The sequence below is a fragment of the Trichoplax adhaerens genome, genomic scaffold, assembly GCF_000150275.1.
Source record: "Trichoplax adhaerens TRIADscaffold_2 genomic scaffold, whole genome shotgun sequence".
NCBI classification, from domain to species: domain Eukaryota; kingdom Metazoa; phylum Placozoa; class Uniplacotomia; order Trichoplacea; family Trichoplacidae; genus Trichoplax; species Trichoplax adhaerens.
The window spans coordinates 5,968,391-5,985,429 of NW_002060944.1; the positions used below are offsets into that span (position 1 = coordinate 5,968,391).

The following is a 17,039-nucleotide window of genomic DNA, read 5'->3' on the forward strand; positions in this document are numbered from 1 at the left end:
AATTGAGCCCTGTGTTGTGAGTAGTCATTACTCGTAGTAGTTATCGTTGTAATTTTATGCGCATTACTCATCTTTCATTAATATTAATTAAAGCTGTGATCAATTTTTTTCATCCAGATTACCACTAATGGATCATAACATAATAAACTGTCCAACCTGATGGCTCTATAATCTTATGAATGCCTTTATATCAAGTTAATAGTTCTTTCATTTTGCCAGCATTACTTGTTTAATTAATTTTATCAAACAACTGGAGGTCTGTGAGAAAATTAAATATTTTTAGCTTTCTATTTAACAATTCGATTCGCCGTAGTGTTGCATTCTTAATTAGTAAAAATATTTTTTTACTGTTATATGTAGTAGCGCTGCACACATTTGTAATAATGGTATTGGATAATAAATCAGCTATATAAATCGTACACTGGTTTTAACAGTTGAATCACGTTATAATTAAAGATATACAATTCTTTCAGTTTACAGCCCAATCAGAATGTCAATAATTTTATGTGCATTAAACATTTGTCGTATATTCATAGTAATATATCAGAATTTATCTTCGATGATATAAAATAAGTACAAATATTTTATGGTTTCATCTATAATGTTACTTTAAAAGAGGCTCATATGAATGTCATTGAAATTCTACTTGTAAGATCTTTCAAAAAAAATAAAAGGCGATGATTATCATTTGCTTACATATTAGATACAAGGCCGACATAGAAAATTTATATAGTTAATGATACAGCATAAAAGATTTAGTAATTGACAATCTTAGCTGATTTTAATGTCAAAGTCAATCGCTTTACATCAATATGTGTTCCCAATAAGGTTCATGTATTCTTAGATTCATCATCTATCAAAATACTTAGATCAATGCCAAATCTTTTCTTATACGGCTCTTTCAAAGTGGTAATAATTACATCTTTTGAGTAGTCACTTCCGGCACAAATTATCCAAATGATCTCGTTCATTTCACTCTAATTTAGGACAAACATAATATGGTTTATACTTATTCCCTTCAAAATTAGTATCAATTGTATATAATTTTTAATATCTAAAGGGCGCTCTGAAAGAGTTTGGAATACGTTTCTGACCTCATCGCATAGTTTTAAAATTAATTGATGCGGCACCTTACTATCAATTTCCTACATTAAAAGTCAAAAATATTAATATATTACGACGACATAGAGCAATCAGTTAATAACTATATTGACGGTAAATAGTAATACTGACCACTTCCAGAATACTAGTGATAGCTTGCTTTGCAATAATCAAAAATTGCGACTGTCTAGCTTTCAATAAATGAATTTTTGGCAACACGCGCGAAATGGGTAAAGTAAAATTAACCCTAGCTATGTACATATCGTCCGGTGATACCACTAGGCAGACGTTCTCATAACAATCATCTATGCATAAGAGATATTAATACACGCAACGTTATTACAAATGAGCTAGAAAACGATGATAAATTGATATAAAAGTGCCACATGATGCCAACGTAACGAACCATTGATAGTAATGTTAACTAGTAAGTAAAGAAGAATATCTTTGGGATTCTCTTCTACATCTGGTGCAGATACCGTTACGTTTTCATCCTAAAAAAAATTTTTTTAAAATATGAACGGCAAATACAGGCCTAAAGCTTAAACTGATTAAAATTAAAAACTTTAATACTTCAAATCGGTAAAGATATCCATTGTCTGCAATTTCTTTATCATGGTTTGACACATTAGAAATTATTTTAGCGTTCAGTAATTCATTTGCAAGTTCCAAAACCTGAGTTAGATGGGAAAGCGTAAAACTCCTTGATAAATTAACGACATCGTAATATGCCTTTTTGGCAGTAAAAAATACTAACTTTTAAACGTGAGGAGTCTGTTACATCCATCAGCCAGTCTAGAAACTGATTCGCAACAAAGCAGTCTCGGAATACTTTCTTTTTAAACTAGGATAGTGCAAAACTCATCTTTAGACATCACACGCTCTTTTTTCGAAATTCTAGAACAGCAAGACTGTTAACAATGCTCTAATGTATTACCTTTTTGTCTCCAATAAGATCAGTTTTGGAGGATCTTAAGGCCAGTTTACGCAATGTTTCGCCCTATTATTAAATTTTCATTACTTTTTATTTAATGGTTACATATATTAGCAATATTTAGTACGCTTATTCAATCTAACAACAAAAAGTCAAAGAAGAGTGAGAATTTTAAAGAAAAGTGGTGACTTACGATTTCGTGAATATTATTGAAGTCATTTCTATCTTTTAGTATTAATTGAGCTCTGCAAATCATCAAAAATTATAAACTTCATAAATCAATTTGCAAACTTACTCTTAAGCAAAAATCGCCTACCTAATATTGTTACATGTGTATGAAATGTGGTCGTGACTTAAGCTAACATCGTAATCCCTTAGTGAAGTAGTAGATGACCAATAGCCTAAAGATTATATGAATCAATCAAATATGATACATTTGTATTGCAAGTACAAAATGCGAAAAAATGCAGTCATACCACAGAAATAATCTAGAAATGATGAACATTTATTCTTATCTTTTACGATGATTGTAAAACATTTCGGGTCATATTTAAATTCCATTCGAAAACTCTATAATAATTAGTTATTTTCATTGCTTTAAATAATACGCATATATGGTAGATTTTTGAATAATAAATTACAAGAATGGATAGCAGAGTTTAACAATTAAATTTACTTGATAGTTATAGCCGACGTCGATATATGCTAAATTTTCTATTTGAGTTCGTGCAATAATCGGCTGGGTTTGCTCGTTGGATTCACTAATACCGTAAACGATGGAAGAATATATTTACAGCGATTCGAAGACAATGTAATCAGTAGAATTTACATTTACCAAAACATATTTGCATCACTTTTTACCTATCATCTGCGGTTCCAATTTCAAGTAAATAGATAGAGGTGTTTGTGCATATCAGGTAGCATGGATGTACGGTACTCTCAGGGTATACAATACAGCTTGCCTATCCGATACAGAGAAATATTAGTCTATACATGTTTTGAGCATACCGACAATTGATTGGTAGCTATTATATCATAGTATAATTCAACTTGCCTTTAAGTTGAATTCACTACGTTCGTCATCACTGTAAACCGTTAAGTTCATGACTAGTTCTGTGTTATGATCTAATATGCTAAAATCTTCAGCTTTAGAATTATTCTTATTGACGTCTTGTGTGATAGCATCGTTGTCACTATTAAGACTGGTTGCACTAAGTAATTCACTTGAATCCATGGTATGATAACCACCGACATCGTCACTGTATCCAGATATATCTGGTTCTTGTCGCTCCGTAGAAACAGCGCTCTTAGACTGATATTCACTCCCGTCATCATTCGACGATCTTAAACTGGCGTAGCTATTAATGTGGTCGGTATTGAGATTTTCTGATATACTATCAATATCATTAGAATTTTTACCATAATTATGTAGATTATCGGATTCTTCGCTTTCTATATTTGTCGATTCTAATAATAAACTTTGATTATCACCTACAGACGAATTATCTGTTGTCAGAGATACAATTACGGTGCTGTTATCTCTTTCCTGATTATTTACAAAATCTCCATGTTTACATTCTGTGTCGAATTTCCTGGCGCCGTCAACAGTGTCGTTACGATTTGAATCCAAACTCCTTGCAGCCGGCTTGGGCAAAGACGCCTTTCCTGATGACGCAACCTTTGCTATACTTGCTGGAGTACTTTTGGTTGATTCACGGCTAAAGAGGAAATTAACTTTACTTTTTGCTTTATGTGATGAAAATTATAAGAACTATTCGAAGTAAAAGATACCTGCCAGCCGTAATCTCAGGATGTGAATTAGAATGCGAGCGCTGAAAACTTGTGCTTGAAGAATTTAAATTTTTTAAGTCGCTTCTTGGAGATTCAGCAACTTCCTTAGATTGTTTCTTAACGACAAAGAAGACCTTATCACTCCCGCACTTTGGGCAAAGACTGTGATTTATAGGTGGATCAATTGAATCTGCTTTGCCTTCATGAAGGTATCGAATTGGCACCATGAAGACATGCTTACATTTCAAACACTAGAATGTAAATAAATATATTATTCGTTGTTTTATGATAAAATTTCATATCTTAATAAACTGACCTCTCTTATCCTTTCAATTTCTAATTCTGAACAGTTATCATCAGCGATTGAAGCTAGCTGAATATGTAATTTCTGCCAAGTAATTCAAGACATAATTTCACAGTTTCTTAGTCAAATTTAATTCTAGCATTTTGCAGATGTTCCTTAAAATTTCTAATTAACTATGAGAAAGTATAGACTAACCTCTGCATCTTTTCTATCGGGAATAACATAGGATAGAACATCTTTACGAAGCGAGTCTGGGTACATGAAGGTCAGATCAAGAGTAAACTGCATTTCCCTGAATTAAATATAATATGTTATTCAAGCGCTAACAAAGCCCCATCAATTAAATTGATTCTATAATAGAATGGATTCTAGTATATCTTAATTCTAAAATTTTTACTTGTTGGCATTTTCGTCTTCATTACTTAACATTTTATTGGTTTTATTCGTATCAATAGTATTTATTGAAGGTTTCAAAACAGCCGATACCAAATCGCGCAATTTCAAGGAATCTATAATCTATAATTTAGTACCATCAGAATAATTTAAATTTATTTTAAACTGGAATACGGATAGACGAAAACTATTGAGAACACTTAGGTAGTCTTGATAACAGTTGCCGAAGTAAGTCATTCAATACTATACCTTATTTTTCATGGTATCCTTGATGCGGATGCAACCGTCTCCGATAGATAAATAATAATAGGCTAGGGTGCCATCAGGTAATTGACGGCTAACTAAAAAGAGCTCTCCATCATCAACTAGTGAGCCTGTAATTGGTAAAATAATTCCTATAAGATAAGATTTTCCTATAAATTAAAGTGAAATGTTCTGCTTCTTACTTGATTGAATAACTTTATCCTCTGTATGCACTTCATTGCTCTCATTGTTCTCAACAACTACATTTTCATTATCGTTGGTAAACGAATATTCCTCGTAGGTCGAGTTTTCGCTTTCAGTTGCTAATAATTATCAACAGTCATAATTACTTATTTACTTAATATTCATTAAAGTACATATATATACACAAACTAGCAACACCATACTCAGGTTTAATGAGTCTAATTGGGATCGCGCTAGAGCAAGTTCATCAGCAGCAAGAAATAGCCAATCTATAGTTTAAGGATATACAAAATTAAGTTGGTAAGATTTTCAACTACTTGCCTCCAATACCTTTTCCTGCGTAAATGAAAACATTATAGAATACGTGATAGTATCACATGATTGAGTTGATACCTTTGCCGTAAGAGATTTTACTTTTCTTCGCTTTTTCTGTGAATCTGCTTGTTTCATCTTCGAAATTCAAAAAGAGTACAATAATTATAATCAAAATTTCACATTACGCTAATAACTTAACGAATTAGGCAAATTTATAGTTATAACCTTGTGAAGGCTTCGTAGGAGTGCTAGCTTGTTGTTTAGATGATTTTCCCTGGGGTTTCAAATAAATTCGGAATCAGAAAAACATTTCGCGTGAGATATCAAATGCTGCATTTAATAAACTTTTTATAGTAAAGTTGATCTTTTCTACTCCGCTACTGAGACTATACCCGTTTCTTTTTAGGCTTGATAACAGAACTAGTGGGAGATGAATTCACAGCGAGTAAGTTATCAGCGCCATTAATTATATTGGTACCGATACCGTTAGGTACAGCTGGTATGCTTTGCCTCTCGCTTGAGATAGAAGTTTGCTTGATGTTGAAATTATTAGTTATCTTCGCCTAATGCATAAAAATTCATTCGATTTATAAAATATGATGACATTAAAAGGGAAACGTGGCTTATAATTTAAATTTCACCTTAAGTTCCTGACTAGTGAGTTGTTTGCCATCCAGAATAAATGTCTGTAACATTCATATCCGCAGTAAAAATAGGAAAGCATAACAGATTAATCTCAGCTAGGGTATTTATTAGAATGCAACTAATTTTTCGACAAGACGAAAATTTCTTTCTTATAACGCAGTCTATTTTAAATAAATATATGTACAATACCGTAGGATGGCTTATTACAGATGAAACAAATTGAATTACACGTTGCCGATGATTTTTATGAAAGGCAATTGGATTTTCCGTCAAATTTACCTACGGGGTAAAATTTCTTAAATTACCGACGCTATATATATGAGGACAGAATCCAAAATAATTAATTGAAGATATCATTCTAACTTACATTGCATAAGGAATGTAATGATGCCAGAGGACTTAAGATTGTATGCGAAGTGATTAAATTACCAGATAAATCAAGAATTTCTAAATTTTTATAATCTTTAATGCCTATAATATATTAAAAATAAACAGTATTCCAAAATATTAGTCAGGATATACAATATGATTTCTATACCACGATCACAGCTATAAAAATTATTAAAATCATTGTGTTGCAGAAAGATACCGTCTGCAATAAATATATTCTATAAATGTTACAATAAAGATTAAAGTTAGATTATTGATGGTAAAAGTAAGTACAGCATACTGTGCTCATATACATTATGCATTTATCAAAAGAAATTAAAGTATACCTTCTATATTATCTAAGCTATTATTTTTCAATATAAGGACTTTAAGTGATTTTTTAGTTTCATATGACATCACGGGAATTTTATCCAAATTATTATATCCGAGATTTAAAACGCTGATGTTGCACATTATCATCTACAATGAATAAAATATAGGTAATAAAAGAATTACCTTTCTCGATAAGCTTTTATATTAAATATTTATGATGGATGAAGTCAACAATAATAAATACTTACTTCAAAGTTGCAATTTTTATTTAACAATCTGTTATCATTTAAAAGTAGTGTCTGAAGCATCGGTAAGAAATTCTAAGAAAATATTTAACTGTAGTCAGTAATAGAATAAGAGAAGAAATATTTATCTAAGTGTAGCTGTGCATCCTAATAAAAATTATTCGTAAATTTCAGAAATTTTGTATCTCACATTGTATCAGTCAGTCAATATCACATAGTCATATGTAAGGTATTCTAATAACCGAGAAAAAATTATCATTTTGCTGTTAGCTAGCCTTACTAGTGAATCATCAACAGATGTGATAGAGTTGTGTCCAAAGTCGGCCACCTCGAGTTTCGACCATAGACTAGGAACCGTTCTATCGCTGCAGCATGATATCAAGACCTCCTGCATTTGGTATGATATAAGTATAAGATAGTAAGATCGATTATACTACTATCCGATTTGCTGATTGTGTAATTATTATTGTAGAATTGACATCTCCATTGGGACCAACTTCATATAAGTGCTTTATAATGGCCATAAAAATCAGTTATTTTTTTGCTATCATTAATTTAAAATCGGCAATGGTCAACGAAGTGCATCTATCAACATCTAGTCATCTACCTTTCAAGGTAGTATTTCTATTGTAATACGGGTGATAATATGGCAGTAATGTAGTCATTTCAGTTTTTACAACAGTGAATAGTGAGTTTTTCGCACTAGCTACATTATTCTTAATTTCTTGTTAACTTCAAGTATTGTAGTCTCAAACAGTAATTGAGATGTCATCAATGCAATTATAAAATTTATTGCATGTTAACTTTTCCTAAGATAAATATTCCTTCTTAAACTTACCGATAAATGTTGCACACACCGCGTGAATGTTAAAGACTTTAATTGTGGTCTTAAAAATTTTAAGCCAGCAATGCAAGATAATGGTATTTTCTTAATCTGTAATTCGTTAGGGATATAGATTGATAGGGGATAAAATACAACGCTTTAAGAGATTACATTACACAGTTTAGCCAAATAATGCGCAAAAGGTGTACAAATTAAGAATTGAGGAGTTACTTATTACACAACACCAGACAACTGTTATCAATATTTAACCATAGCTACTAACCTCTAAGGATTGTAATGATCGAAATCTACTCAGATTTATCTTAGGAGAATTCCACAGGGTTGCGCCATGATTAATAAGCTACAGTTTTTTCATAGAGATACAAACAACTTTAAAATGTTATTCACTTGTGTACGAAAATGTATATTTAAATTATAAACTTTACTATCATAGGCAAGTGATTTATTTAATTTATTTATAGATTGAGATTTAAGTTGCCTTTAATAGAAGTATCAGCTAGAATTAAAGTTAACATAATACAAAAGCCATCAATCAATTGAAATAGAAAGCGTACTTTTAATTTGATAGCTTTTTGCATAAAATCATAAATTACTAAAATGTCTTCGTTGCCTTTCTTGCGAAGGTGGTCTTTGACAGTTATGATATCGAAGTCTTTCTCTAAGGATTGATGATTTTCATCTACAATATACGTAGGGATATAAAATAGTAAACAATGACAGCATCTATGATTAAAATACACAAAGGTATCATTTTAATCGCCTGGTAGCTACAATTCAGTTATTCAAAGTATTGCCACATCATGTATGTAATATTTATTTATTACGTGAACTAATTAAGAGTATTTAATTAACTATTTCCTCATCAACTTTTAATAATTATTATAGCAATAAGATTTTAACTTGGTTATATAGAGATGAGAATACTGTTGTATTGCACGTAAATTAGTGCAAAGGAGTGTGTTTGCTAAAATACCTCGAAATACGATCAACAAGCAGTATGATCACAAGCTGTTGTAAGTATTCAATACTCTCCATTAATAATCTTCTACAAAATATGTGTAATACGTAAAACTAGCAGTGGAACTGACTGTAGTGAAGCAAGTATTCAAAGTTTCAATTGTCTTATAGTCAGTAATACCACCTTTGTCAGGACGAATTATTCGTTAATTCATTACAATTATCGATGTATTGTACGAGTAAGTCAATATTCATTATAAATTAAAACATGCTCTGTATAAGTTATAATACAATATTGCATTAGGAGTATTTTTTATATATAGTAATAATACGGACTATATTTCCAATAATTCTAGCAAGGTAAGAACGGAGACTTCTTGTAATATAATGCACTGCAATAGTGTGATAAAATATCAACATATCTATTTTTTTATTTTTATAACAATGATAACGTATTATCAATTCTACTAGACTATCTATAAAAGTTATATTTTATATATTACAGCAAAGTCACGATTTGATGACTTACCAAAACCGATATCTTTCAAGCGCTGATTAATATAATGTAAGGATGCTAAGTTTAAAGATAGAGCAGCCTTTCCTGAAAGTATTTCTTCACCTAACATAATTGTACAATTAATTTTAGAGAATTTCAAGGCTCAACCAGTAAACTAGAAAAGACAATGTTAATATTCACATATTGCATTATTGCAAATCAATAGCTTGAGATATACAGTATTGTACTGTACTTAAGTGCCATGTTATTATAATAAAAAATATAAATATTATAATCAATTTACAAATAGCTCGTTAACTGCATTGATATAAGAAGCAAAATGAATCATCAAAGTTCAATCATGAACCGGATATTGTTACTTCACTAACTAATCTTTCAGCTCGATTAATTTCATTTTATATGATTACAATTAAGAGTACAGTAGTGCATTTTTCTTCAAGATTGCAACAATAACATGCTAAATTGAAAACTAGAGTTAAGATAGATTTTAGATTAATACAAATTTGATCAAGAAGTGACCATCACTTGAAATCTTCCATACTCGAAGTGTATTACAGTATAAAAGTATGATATAGGTAAGAGTAGATCGCCAAGTAGGTATGATCATGCTGACGCTGTAGAGGTACCTTTTGCACGTAGCAACTTTACAAATTTGCTGATAAATTGAAGGCCAAGGTCGTCATTCTTAGCCGCAGCCATACTAATCCAATCAATTTTGTTGTCTTTGGAAAGTTGTCTTAACGCATCAATCTACTTCACTCTTTTTCTATTGCTTTTTGGGCAATTTCAACTATCTAATCAAGTACCAACAAATCCAATAACCGAAATCAGTACGAAGTACGTTCATCAAGGAGTTAGGCGTATCAAGAACAAAACTTGGATCAATTTCAGTCCATTGATCCTAACTTACTATGGTAACATTGTTGTTCGCACCAGCTACTATAACGGAACGCTGCTGTCGTGGATTAGTTAGGGTGTCACAAGATGGAAACACCTTTTGCTTAGACACATTTTAACACCTCCAGGAAGGCAATCTAGATGGAAATGGAATGAGATGCACAGATTTGGTCTTTGAAAATGAACTGCAAAGAATTCTCAAAGCCAATCCTTGGGTCAATGTGGTTCAGTATAGGAACTTCTAATGAGAGAAAAACTTGTCATTCGATGTCTCTGTACTGCACATACTGTACACACTAGAAGGTACAATACTGTACAGACAGCTGATATACAGTACTGTACGCATTAGGTCAGTTTACCGCTCTTCAGGTGCAGGTACTGGACTGACCCGTACGTACATTTCAACAACAAACATGACGTACTGGTCAATGGTATGTCGTACAGTACGCGGTCATGTGACGCCAAGTCACCCAAGGACTCAGCTCCAAGTTTTTATGGTACAATGTACAGTACACTGTACTGTACACTGTACTGTAGTACTGTTTGGTTCTACAGTATATGGTACGGTACTACTGTAGTACTGTATGGTCTGTATACAGTACTATATGAATCTACTGTTGAATAACCTTGAATCGAGGGAAAGATCTTCAAGGGTCTTTATTTAGATATACACCTGATGCTCATTAATTAATTAATTCATTACTGTAGTCGAGATTCTGGGATAGCTTAGGACTACCTATTCATTCATATACCAACATAATCCTCAAAGAAAGGTAACCAGTAGACCCACGCTAGTTATACGAACTTTGCGTACTGTACAGTATAGAGTCTGTTCGTACTTGCACTTTTTACTTCACAACATTCCATACTGTGCTATTCCACAAAGAGAACCAAGTAATACTCAGTAGACCTGCTCCAGTCCAACAACTATGCTGTGTAGTGAAACTTATTTTATATGGTACATATGAGTCATAGGATAGGACAGATGTGCATTCAAGACTGTTCAAGATACCGGTACACCAATCACCCTTGAACCCTCGCTGTAGATTTATTCGCATATTAAGCATCACAATATCCTTTACACAATTTAGCATAGCGATGTAAGCAGGATATTGCATACGATTATTGCAGGAAAGCATCATCTCAGCTCGTTTAATAATGTACTGCACGAGTACGTGATCAGCAGGATTGAAGAGATCTAAAAATGTACAAAAACTGTGCCAGTACCAACTTTTCCAAGCAGATTAATTTCTATCTAAAATTTGTCAATTCTCATATCATTACTATCATATAAACATCATCTTATAAAAAATTCACATTGAATAACGCGTATATATCCGGTGACCTGAAGTTATTAACTTTTAGAAAATGAGATGTTGAACTAAGTTGATTGTATAGAATCTGTACTACAGTACTATACACCTTATTATGTATTGATATCAATTGAATTATAGCATTTAAATCAGCTTTAGAGGATGCAGTAATGTTCTTGCACAAATTTTACGAAGGTAACTTAAACTTGGGCAATGTTAGACCAAATTTCGTCTCTAGACCTACAAATGAAGCAACTGCTAATTTCATCCCTCCAATATGATCAGGATTACCTGAAATGTAATGGGATTGCGATGATGCAGGTAGAGATTGTTGTGCAAGAGCCATTGGAGAGCCTGATGGTGCGCTATTAGGTACAAATAAGTGATTCTTTCAGATATCATCTACTTCTTCATATCAAAAAGCCAAAGAATGTACTTACGTTCCACCAAAATCTACATAAAGATATCTTTGAAGCAATTCATAGGTGACAAGTGTGACACCAAATTGAGGTGACGATCTAAACACTCGAGCTTGTAAATAGCAAAAAAAAATTAATAAGTTTGACAAAGTCTATTGTTGACCTTCATAATTTGCAAACCTGGTGCTCCTTTCCAAAATGCCCTAAATCCTTCCTGTTTCATCAGCTTTCTTGTACAATCGATTATTCCATCATAGGTAGTTTGACCTTTCCGTGCTTGAACCTAGCGGCGATGGATTGATAGAATAATTGTATTTTCCATTTCCGAAAAGTATGAGATAACAAAGTTAGCCCAAAAGTGTGTTAAATAAAGCTAACAAGAAAGATTGCAAAATAACCTGCAATCTTGTTTTTATAACATCTGCTGGAGTCGATAACGAAGCTGCTGGAGCCCCTGTATACATACAGCAATACACAAAATTATGGCGTTATTAACTGTAAAATGATAACATATAAAATACTGTATTTAAAACGTATCAATCGACTATATACTATAGCAGTCAAATATTTTTCTTACCAGCAAGAGCTGCGGCTGCTAGGAGTGAAGTTGGACCATTGGAACCGTTTTTATCTGCAAATACTGGCTTCAAGTGAGCGTATGCTGGAAAATATATGGCCGAAAATGGTATATCTCGTAAAAAACAAGCTCGGGCACCCTATAAAAAACAAGTTAAAATTACTATGGATTAGCTATCTGCTTTTCACTACATTCGCGATCTTGAAAAACTACAATTTTAGCAGAATACTAATAGTAATAGCCTATCAGCAAAATTATTTTAACTATGACACCTAATATTCTACAATTCAATTATATTACCTTGTAAAGTCCAGTCAATCCAAGGTCGCGAATAACCTGTACTGCACCCAAGCGTAGGCCTGGAACTTCACCAGCTACCTGCAGTCGGATCTTTACAATTTCTAAAGGGTTAGTAAATACTACTTGGCAACCCCCAGCCTAAGTAGTGAATAATAATAGAAGTACTTAATTGAAAACCGGAGAGAATATGCAATGAATTAAAAACTATTACCGTTCCGCCAGCAATGATCTCATTGAGTAACGGCAATTCGCCTTTTTTAGTTTTCAATTTATCACGAAGTAGGTCATTCATCTGCGGATGATCATGTGGAAGAAATTATATCTCATGTAAAAATCTTACAGCAATCTAATAGAATTATACCGTTAGCTTAATAGCTTTCTCCGGTGCAACACCAATAAACTGAGGCAGTAATCCTAAATTGGAAAAATTGAGTTACTCAGCAAAAGAATGGCTATTATAAAGCCCAACTAATAGCTACTAAATTACCTCGATATAGGCCGAAAAATCCTTCTACTTTTACAACCCTAACGAAACAGTCAAGACTATTTTTATACATGAGTTCGCCCACCAATTTTCCCCTTTGATTTTGCAATCTAGTCTTTACTAAGTCAATAGGATAAACAGCGGTCGCACCGACAGCTAGTATTTAAAAGAACGATTAAAATTTAAACGGTTTTCGTTTATTAGGCGTAAATTGAAGTTTTCAATAATAAACTCCAGCTAAATTTTTTAACCTCCTGCAACAGATCCGAGGGCAAATCTATATACAGATTCAGCAACATCTGTAAAGAACCCTCTACCAGAATTTGCAGTAACAGTATTTTGCGATACAACCTATATATATCAGTTGCGAAGTTATTATCGATAATGATATAGCAATTAAATACAGCTGCAGATAAATACATTTAACTAACCGCAGCTTCCTGGGAGGTAGGAGTAATATTCGTAGCTTTATTATTGGGAAAATTTTGTAAATTCTCAGGTACTAAGTGTTGGATGTCCGAACGACCAATATGCCTAAACCGAATACAGAAATGACCAGACTTATCGTTAAATTGAGTAATTATTCCAGTAATCAATTATTAGTATATTATTAGTACCCCTTCCCATTGTCCACTTCGCACAGGCGATACAATATATCCACTTCAAACGGTGTAATCTAAGGTTTATTGCAATGGTACAACATATTTACTTAGTCACATTTTCTCTTTTGACTAATATCGTTACCTCAAGTAACAATACCTGCGAGTATAATCGGGACGTTTGTAAAAATTCCTCTATGAAAATAAACAAACCTTTTTACTCCTTAAAGTTTAATTAACAACTTATATTTCAAGCTTTAAGTAAAACGAACCTTTTGTAATACTATCTTTGCCCAAATCTTCTGCAGCACGTGTAAAAATTTCTTCGATAACGTCAATATTTGATAATAAATCGATAAATGCGGAATAATATGCAAAATTCACTTTGTCTGACGGTAAGCTTCCTACAATCTAATGGTACAGAAATTTATTATATTCACGCACGCCGTTAGACCTAAATGAAATATTAGCAAGAAAATCTAATAATTACGATAATATCAATAAGCTATGCAATAAAAATAACCTTTGGTAAATTCTGTTTAATATGCGTTGATAATAATTCTTTTTTAGTTTCTAGCATGAGCTCAGTGAATGCATGGCCAGTAATGGTACCAGTTGAGTCATTATCATATTGTTTAAATATTTGCATATTTAGTTCATGGCGAAGGTGCTAAATATTAGAGAGAGTATTTGTATCAATTTATAATTTATTCTTACACACGAAATTTAAGATAAAGCAAATTGGTATGATATGGCAATTATCATTAGAATGAGGCTGCATCGTTTCAGGGGTTAATACCTTAGCCATTTCGCTAAACTCTAAGTAAGTTATTTGACGATTCTTCTTCTCTCCAAAATATCTTTTTACAAACTCGCCATCAAAATTAAAAGGTGCAATACGATTCGTAAGAGTACTGGAAAGGATTTGCCTAAATTGATCTATTGTATATATAAAATTTTGTAAATTCATTATCGTCGCAAAGAATTTGTGATAGCAGTAACGCATGAGCTGGATTGTTTAATGACTACTGTGTGATATTAAAAATAGATCTGCTAAATCTATAATAGATTTTAACTGCTCAAACATACCAAAAGTGACGACACCCTTTCCATCCGTATCAAATAATCTGAAGGCAAGCTTATACGAGGCATCAGCAGAGGAAAGTAGTAATTCCAAAGCGCAAAATTCTTTGAATGAGATTGCTCTGATAGGAAGTATAAATATATTATTGCCACCAGATTATTATGTGGCTATCAAAACTGAACATAAACAGCAGTATAATACGATAATTTAAAAGAGACATAAACAAAAACCATAACCCCATAGACCATGGCATCACTTATTAGCTAATAAAATGGATAATAAAAATTTCTAGGATTGATGTTTGAAAACTGTCAGATCTAGCTAAGCTTGTCACCAATATGAGCGTTTTCTTTGAAAAAGGTTTGAAGTGTTATTGCTAATCATCTGGCAGGAGACTTGGTTGCACACTTATGAAGAACAATTATACTGATATTCTTGGCACGCTTATACGTGTATGCAATCTATATGCAATTCGACTATATAATAACTTTACCACTAGTATCAAGTTCAAATTGCTCAATAGATGATACACAGCATACTGTACTGTATGCCGTGTGATTATATTAGTGAATAATGAGATTATCAAAAGTTGTTCCTATTAGCATCGTGTGTTGTACTACTGTATATGGTATTCAGAATACTTATACGTAGTGAAATAAATAAACAAAAAAATTTGAAATGGCCAATTCATATAATTTTATGCATTTCAATCGGAAATTTTTGTATTGCGTTGTGGATGGCTATTACAAACCAGCAACTATTATTGATGTTAAGTATTATTCTATGATCTAAATAGCTTATGCTTAATAGCTTACCCTTTTTTCGAATTATCGGCGCAACTTCCAAGCAATTGAACGACGTTTCCGTCTGAGATTCCAAGACCTAAGTAGTGGTTGATGAAATCTTCATAACTCATCAACCTTTCACCACCACTTACGTCCTTCGCATACTACGCAAGCAAATGGCATGATATAGTAGATAAATACAGTATTGTAACATATGAGTACGTTATAAATAGATAAAATGTAATAATATGAATTATATTAATTACAAACGAAGTGGTTATAGTACTCGTCATTCTGATTATCTTAATTCATAAGGAATATACGGATTATCATTTGCAATTACAGCATTGAATTTCTTCTTTCTGTAGTTAAATACCGTAATTATCTTATCATTTATAACTAAATTAAAGGTTTTATTTATCGGAATAATATCTTTATTTTTGATCTCAGGTATTCTTAGGGAGATGATATAGAAATTAAAAGCAAGTTAAATAAATATTTATGCGGTTATCTCGAGGATTGCAAGGCCTATTTTTATAGTTAAATTCACAAATTATCTAATTTCCGATAGAATTAAATATGCATTGGCTCTATCAGGTCTCAGCTAATCAACTTGCGCTATTTATATACACGCAAGATGATTCATCTATCATAACCGGTAAAGAAAATGACTGTCTCCTTTCTTTACAATCTCCCTATAGAAATACTTTCTACAGTAACAAAGCTCGATCTTGAAGGGGAAAAAAAAGTAGCGGTAAGATAAAAGCGCAGAGATCTTAGCAACAAAATGAAGATCATTAAAATTATCCAAAAAAATTCGATGCCATCATAAACTGGTATTAATTTTCCTTGAATTTTTGATCATTATACGGTACATCTAACGACGATAAGTGTCCGATAATGTAGTAATACTTATACTATGACACGGATCCATTGTTACATTGTTATTGTATATTATATCGGCTATTCCTTAGTTCATTTATCAATTTACTTTTTATAACATCGATTGTTTTTCTTGCCTAATCTCATGTGGTGCAAACAATGATATATAATGATTGCCACTTGCTGCTACCTAATACTGCTATCTATAGCTAGCTATTGTAGGAAGATCTTTTATTGCCAATAAGGGAATGCTAAGTCGCTTTTAAAATGTAGGCAGCCCACCAGCCCATTGAGAATCATGATAAATAACATATATTACCAAGATTAAGGGATCAGTAAATTAATCGTTTTTTTTTAATCAATACGTGAGAACGCTTTGATGTTTCATTAAGTCTCGCAGAGTCCGAGAAATAACGAGTAACCGTGATTTTTCATGGTAAATATACAGCATAGGAATGCATACGGTATCTTAGCTATCTCCTGACATACGCGCATAGTATGTAG

At 32.4% G+C, this 17,039-nt stretch overlaps 2 protein-coding genes across 2 annotated transcripts; both read right to left on the bottom strand.

Annotated features, from left to right (window-relative positions):
- Window positions 1-830: 830 nt before the first annotated feature.
- TRIADDRAFT_53577 (uncharacterized protein) lies at window positions 831-9,894 on the bottom strand (the record flags this gene model as incomplete). The annotated part of the gene is made up of 32 exons (XM_002110006.1): window positions 831-977; window positions 1,095-1,145; window positions 1,234-1,406; window positions 1,508-1,595; window positions 1,859-1,945; window positions 2,039-2,101; window positions 2,229-2,280; window positions 2,352-2,436; window positions 2,512-2,605; window positions 2,712-2,796; window positions 2,897-2,997; window positions 3,129-3,753; window positions 3,827-4,077; window positions 4,143-4,214; window positions 4,326-4,422; window positions 4,528-4,646; window positions 4,773-4,897; window positions 4,970-5,089; window positions 5,174-5,239; window positions 5,364-5,420; window positions 5,511-5,559; window positions 5,678-5,848; window positions 5,927-5,971; window positions 6,298-6,401; window positions 6,647-6,779; window positions 6,881-6,952; window positions 7,158-7,265; window positions 7,716-7,811; window positions 7,984-8,061; window positions 8,276-8,400; window positions 9,208-9,297; window positions 9,822-9,894. The coding sequence occupies 32 exons, from the start codon at window positions 9,892-9,894 to the stop codon at window positions 831-833; spliced, it is 3,702 nt and encodes a 1,233-aa protein (XP_002110042.1).
- A 1,698-nt stretch (window positions 9,895-11,592) lies between these two features.
- TRIADDRAFT_21712 (uncharacterized protein) lies at window positions 11,593-15,817 on the bottom strand (the record flags this gene model as incomplete). The annotated part of the gene is made up of 18 exons (XM_002110007.1): window positions 11,593-11,770; window positions 11,846-11,936; window positions 12,005-12,107; window positions 12,223-12,278; window positions 12,402-12,540; window positions 12,702-12,839; window positions 12,913-12,993; window positions 13,063-13,115; window positions 13,189-13,341; window positions 13,437-13,496; window positions 13,613-13,719; window positions 13,803-13,861; window positions 13,945-13,979; window positions 14,057-14,195; window positions 14,308-14,454; window positions 14,584-14,723; window positions 14,874-14,989; window positions 15,684-15,817. Coding segments are annotated over 18 exons (1,929 nt in total), but the record flags the coding sequence as incomplete, so codon positions are not given.
- Window positions 15,818-17,039: the final 1,222 nt, after the last annotated feature.